General features: G+C 35.0%; 1 protein-coding gene across 1 annotated transcript; it reads left to right on the plus strand.

The window, feature by feature from the left end:
- The first annotated feature begins 446 nt into the window (after positions 1-446).
- Positions 447-2732, plus strand: LOC131052065 (probable pectate lyase 5). The gene is made up of 5 exons (XM_057986644.1): positions 447-631; positions 1107-1743; positions 1938-2041; positions 2137-2269; positions 2352-2732. The coding sequence occupies exons 1-5, from the start codon at positions 459-461 to the stop codon at positions 2571-2573; spliced, it is 1269 nt and encodes a 422-aa protein (XP_057842627.1). The 5' UTR covers positions 447-458; the 3' UTR covers positions 2574-2732.
- The last annotated feature ends 3821 nt before the right edge of the window (positions 2733-6553 follow it).

Below are 6553 nucleotides of genomic sequence, written 5' to 3' on the forward strand. Positions count from 1 at the left end.
TACTATATTTTTTTCCAAGAGATTAGTTAAAAAATGGTTGCTCATATAGCCTTTTTCATGTTATTTCAGCAATACTTTTGCCTAACAAGCTAAGAAATTTTTCAGAATGTTTTATAATGGAATGTAATGGTTTAGAGATTGACCTCTTAAATCTTCATGGGAAAGGAATTGATATTTTTATATCACTTCACGTTTGGCGAGTCAAATATCGGCTATTATTTATGGTATTAATTTTAAGAATAGGTAAGGCCAACCACTATACTATAATCCTAGATGCCATTCATGTCGATTACCACCGTAAGATTAGCAATGTAATAACGTGCATATAACCATATTGTCAACCAGTGGGGCTCACAGTTCGTTTTCTTGTACAGGTTTTACGAGGGCTGAATTTCTATATAAGGCGCGCTAGAGCCATAACACGTCGTATAACCATTGCAGGTCTTTCCTCATCCAAAATGGCCAGCAATGGAGCCTTACAGTCGTTGGTTCATTTACTTGCTATATTCTTCTTCGTCTTCCAGTTAGTAATGTCGAAGTCATTTGGAACTTCTGTAAATATGACGAAGGCAGAAAATGTGGTTGAATATCATGTTGAGAAGCCAGAGCTAGTAGCTCAGATGGTAGAAAGGTAAGCATGTTGGCTTTGCATCTAAAACATTTTAGAGCATTTAAGAACTTAGAATAGAAATGAAGTCCAATATCTTATCACAATTTGGAGTATGGTGTGAAAAATAAGGCTTAGTTCTAATGTGGGCTGATGGTAAGTTGCAAGGTTTGGTAAATATGCTTCTACTTATTCTTATGCTGTTGCTTTTTTCTTTCTTTATCGTGTTCTCTATAATATCATTCTTGTAACTGTCCTTGATACGCAGCTGTTGTAGACCAAATTTCTTTTGCCCATATTATCATTCCCTTGGATAGTTTATATATGTTGTTATAGAGATAGATTCAATTGTCATTCCCTTGGAAAGTTTATATAAATTGTTATAGAGATAGATTCAATGTAAGAAAAATGCACTGGCAAAAGATTTCGTAAGTTAGTCAGCTCAATTAATGCAACCTCGTAGTTCTAGTATTAAAGAATTTCAAGAGGTATTGTGCAGGAGTCTGAATACTTCAAGAAGGAAGCTGAGTTATATGTCCTGCGGAACAGGAAACCCCATTGACGACTGTTGGCGTTGTGATCCCAACTGGGTTAATAACAGAAAGAGGCTGGCTGACTGTGCCATCGGATTTGGCAAAGACGCCATTGGAGGTCAGAATGGCAGATTTTATATAGTTACAGATCCCAATGACGATGACCCCGTCAATCCTCGACCCGGCACTCTGCGCCACGCTGTTATTCAAACCGAGCCTCTCTGGATTATTTTCCAAAGAGATATGGTTATTCAGCTGAAGGAGGAGCTCATCATGAATAGTTATAAGACTATTGATGGTAGAGGAGCCAACGTTCATATAGCAAATGGAGCTTGCATTACAATACAGTATGTGAACAACATCATCATTCATGGGATTCATATCCATGACTGTAAACCTGCGGGAAATACAAATGTGAGGAGCTCACCCACCCATTATGGGTACAGAACCAGAAGTGATGGAGATGGGATTACCATCCATGGATCAAGCGCAATTTGGGTAGACCACTGTTCATTGTCAAGCTGTACAGATGGACTGATCGACGCCACCAGAGGGTCCACTGCTATCACTATTTCAAACAGCTTTTTCACTCACCATGACAAGGTGCTCAACTGCTTATTTGCTCTGTAATAAATTGATTTTTCTTTAAAATTGAATGTTGTTTTTCAACGACACGATCTTAGAGTAGGGTACTCAAAGCCTATTATCAGACAGAAATTATGAAATGATGTTGGTAACTATTAAGTTATGAATAAAAAAGCTATTGCTCGAGTTAAATATTTATTTGTGTTTTGAAGGTGATGCTCCTGGGACACAGCGATGACTATACCCAAGACGTTAAAATGCAAGTAACAGTTGCATTCAACCACTTTGGAGAAGGGCTTGTTCAGCGTATGCCTAGGTATGAAAAAAAACTCTGTATTACTTACTCAAAAGCTAACGTTTATCCCTCTGTTTGCTATCTAAACCTTAAAAAAGTTTAATGTTGTGATGCAGATGCCGACATGGATACTTCCATGTGGTGAACAATGATTACACCCACTGGGAAATGTACGCAATCGGTGGGAGTGCGAACCCCACTATTAACAGCCAAGGCAACAGATTCCTTGCCTCCGACTCCCACAAGGAGGTAAAAGACCTATACAAATCATGTGTCTTATATCTTTAGTATATAATGGATGTAGAATAATTATGGTATGGATGACGTGCAGGTGACAAAGCATGAAGATGCACCAGAAAGTACGTGGAGGAACTGGAATTGGAGATCGGAGGGAGATCTGATGTTAAACGGGGCGTTCTTCAGAGCATCAGGAGCTGGAGCATCCTCAAGCTATACCAAAGCTTCGAGTATGGCGGCAAGGCCTTCCTCTATTGTGGGCTCTATCACTGCAACTTCAGGTGTTCTCACCTGCAGAAAAGGTTCCCGCTGTTAGATCGAAATACTTGCATTATAGACAAACTGTTAAGATTCCCTCGATTCTGTACTTGGCGAGCATGAGCGTGCTGAATGATGAATCTGTCTTTCTCCGACAGCATGATCATATATAACTAAAGGTTATAATTATTAGTTATTTTAGTTATGTTTGTTGAGACTACGGTCTTCTACTATATTGGAATATATATGTCTTCTTTCTATTAAAGTACAAGCGTAGTGAAGGTCATATCAAAATGGTGTTTATTATCTTGCTTGCCACTCAATAATAATTTATAATAGAGATCTATTGCATAAAACCAACCCAACAATATATTTTGAAAATATAAACTATAATTGCACATGACATCTCCAAATATATTTCCCTTTACCGTTACTTATATTGACCTTTGGATTTTGACTCCTCATTTAATATTTTTATTAATAGATGGGTGGTGTCTATCCAATCGACACAACGACTTTTTTATTTAATAGTCAAATACTTTTAACACTAGTAAAATAGTCATCCTATCAACTAGATAACCATTTTGAATATGAAGTGGGATATGCCTCAACTAATATCATTATTATTTATGAAATAACATCCATCATGAGCAATAACATTAAAACTAAAAACCAATAGACATCATTAAGAAATACATACAATGAGCCCCAAAGCTTGGAAAAGGAAAAATAAGGCTTTCTTTAGTGGTTAATGTAGGTGAATTAATTGATTTTTTAAAATAAAATAATCAGATTACTTTAGATTAAAATGTGTTGTTGGAGTCTAATCAGTAATATTAAGTAGAATAAAATAGAAAGTGTAATTATGTTATAAATTGATATTAATGAAGAGAGAATTTTTTTAACTTTGTGGTTAAGGAATGCATGTGAATTGATGAAGATAATAATATCTTTACACATGAGCATCTAGAGATACCCTAGATATTTTATCAGGTGTGTGGATCCATATAAGAATATTTCTTTATACTCTATTTCGAGTTGATCTCATTGTTTTGGGTCTAGTTAACATTTTTAAACTTGATCCATATCTATGAAATGAATCTCTAATAATGATTGGATTCTATATCATAAAATACATTTATGGCCAATAATGGTTGCTATCACATTATCAAGTTTCTTTTTCTATCAAGTTGGTTCTATTTTAAATTACTTGGATTGACAACAAGCTTCAAACATTTAGATAAATTATAGAACAATATATAGGTGATTCACATGCACTAAGAAGAATGTGAATGCATACAAAAAAATGTGAATGTGAATAATAGTTCCTTACATTAAGTTTTCATCAAAGAGGACATCCGACTTTGCATCTATTTATTATCTTATTTCTTTCAATTTCATTTGTTTATTTCATAATATAGAAGGCAAATAGAAAGAACAAAGAACTCAAAAGATCAATATAACAAGAATAAATTATAATTCTATTAGAGAGTAAAAAACTAATATAAATAATGTGTATGAAGCCCTTGGTTATACATGCCAACACAAGACATTAGGTACCATAAGATAATGAAAAGTGTCTTTGTCTCATGATATGAAACTTAAAGTAAAAATAACCTAAACGTGCCCTAAGTAAACTTTAATGATAAGGTATGGACATGTCCTAGAAGTGAAACTAGTTAGGTAAATAACCTTGTTCACACCAACATCCCCCTTAGGTGTAACCATAGGAAAAAGAGAAAAATCATAGGAAAAATTCTTCTCCAAAAGAGAAAAATTTAAATAATGCTCTCTAAAATATGAGAAGGAAAGAATCATGTAGAAAAGTCATATTGAATATTACACAATAATATAATATAATTCAATAGTCCAAAAGGGAATCATTTGCCAACCTCACTTCTCTCTTTCTAGATGTATTTCCTACTATTCAAGATTTCCATACACAGTTCAAGTTGATTTTATCATAGTTGAAAGGTTGTGGTCATGCCAAAGAAGATAAGAAGTGTATTTTGTTGATCCTATCTAAGCTTAGAGTTTCTTTCCAAGTGTTTGCCTCTAACTTGTATTCTACTATGGATGATATGGGAGAAGACCATTAGATGCCTTCTTTTGAGTATTTTTTTGATTGATTGACTAGGGACCAAGCCTAGTGGATTTATTTAGATGCTCTTCCTATGATTCATGATTTGATGACTCAATCTTCCAAGGGCAAAGGTAAGAATAAGATGAAGAACAAGAAAAATCCATCTTTAGGTGGTGAGCCTCCCTCCAAGCCTAAGGCAAGGAATGATCAAAAGGCTAATCCTCCTCCTCCTCATACTTCTAACTCAGGAGAGTCATATTCAAGTATAGGAAGAAAAAGAAAAAATGTTCCTTTAGTGGAAAATCTAGGCATAGTGATGCACATTGTTTTGTGAGGCGAGCAACATTGGAGGAAGCTATGAGGAAACACAATCTTACCATGCCTAAGTCTTCTTCCTTGGGTAAAGGAAAATCCTTCTCAACTATGGTTTTATGCTATACAATTTTTAGTTAGACTCTTGATTCTTGAGGGTCGCATCACATGACTCATACTGTGGATCTTCTTGATTCTCTTTCTAATACTCCTACTTCACATATTGTTGTTGGGAACTCTTATTAGATTCCAATTTTAGGGACACTCTTAGTTTAGATGTAGGATGGTAGAATCAATGATGTTCTTCTTGTTCTTGATATTTCCCAAAATATGTTTTTTGTCTATCAAATTTGTAATCATGGTGATGGAAGGATTCTTGAGTTCTCTCATGGGGGCTTCACTTAGTGAACCTAGGCTATAGCACATGCGTTCATGACATACTAAAGAATCCCCTTATTTTCAAAAAATATTGCTCTAAATTGCTTTTTTGTCACCCTCTCCCAATATAGAGCCCAAATTAAAAACCTCCCTATTTTCACCAAATATTGTATCTTATCATAAGCCGAATTAAAAACCACCCTATTTTCACCAGATAGGTAATATATTGTTGTCAATTTTTGGGATACTAAACCCCCCAATATGAATGCACATGATATAATATTGCCTAGCCAGTGAAACCCCTGTGAGTTCTCTCCTATTGATGTAACTATTTAAAAGATGCAGGATCCTAAAAAGGTCATTGCTATTGGAATAATTGATCATGTAGTTTGTTTGTATAGTTTTGATAGATTCAAGTCTTTAGAAGGATCATACATCATTACTCCTACACATTCTATGAGAAAAATTTGGAACACATAGTTTTTGATTAAGATAAACAGGTTTTATAGGGACCCAAAACCCAAATCCATCCAAAAAATAAACAGAGTTAACCAAAAACTAACCAACTCCTAAACAACAACAACAAAAAAGGGGACTCACCTCAGCAAGTCAAACAACAAAAAGCACAATGAAAACAAGAAACACTAGCCAAAAACAACTAAGTAAGAGCTTTCAAAAGCTCAACATTCTTATGGATCGCTCCGTTATTGATCTCCTGGAGTTTTTCCATGATGAACCTTGAATCGCCTCTTTCCTATTTTTTGCTCCTAGTTCTAGTAGAGGGCCTCATAGATGCCCGCATATCCTCGATTTTCTTGTCTAGGTTCATGTCTAAGGATAGTTCGAATCTCGTCATTTGAGCTTTCTGCAAGGCGATTTCCTCATTGACTCTTTTTAGGCCTTCGACACTGTTATACATTGCCTCCTTACTAACCTCCACCAATTCCTTAAGTTTTCCATTTAATAACTGGATTTCATTCTCCAACTTGTCAATCCTAGCCTCATGTTTTGTCTTCATGACCTTAATTTCTTCCATAATTTTTTGGGACATCTTCAGGAGTTTATCAATTTTATTAGATGCCGGGTTGTCAATGAAAGGGTTCACAATATCCTTGATCCTTTGTTTCAGGAAATTAATTTCACCAAAAACCCATCGAAAACATTTCTCCTAATTAGCAAATGAATTACCCATGATCTTGTCAACATCCATTTCATCACATTTAATCTCATTGGGGTCCATATTAAGGATAATATCAAGTTTAATT

The sequence above is a fragment of the Cryptomeria japonica genome, chromosome 3 (genome assembly GCF_030272615.1).
Source record: "Cryptomeria japonica chromosome 3, Sugi_1.0, whole genome shotgun sequence".
NCBI lineage: Eukaryota > Viridiplantae > Streptophyta > Pinopsida > Cupressales > Cupressaceae > Cryptomeria > Cryptomeria japonica.

What these genes read in the sequence shown, in the direction of transcription:
- LOC131052065 (XM_057986644.1), top strand. Translation starts at nt 459, where the DNA reads ATGGCCAGCAATGGAGCCTTACAGTCGTTGGTTCATTTACTTGCTATA. An exon ending in TTTTCACTCACCATGACAAG is followed by an intron (nt 1,744 to 1,937) that starts GTGCTCAACTGC and finishes TGTGTTTTGAAG; the next exon opens with GTGATGCTCCTGGGACACAG. An exon ending in CTTGTTCAGCGTATGCCTAG is followed by an intron (nt 2,042 to 2,136) that starts GTATGAAAAAAA and finishes GTTGTGATGCAG; the next exon opens with ATGCCGACATGGATACTTCC.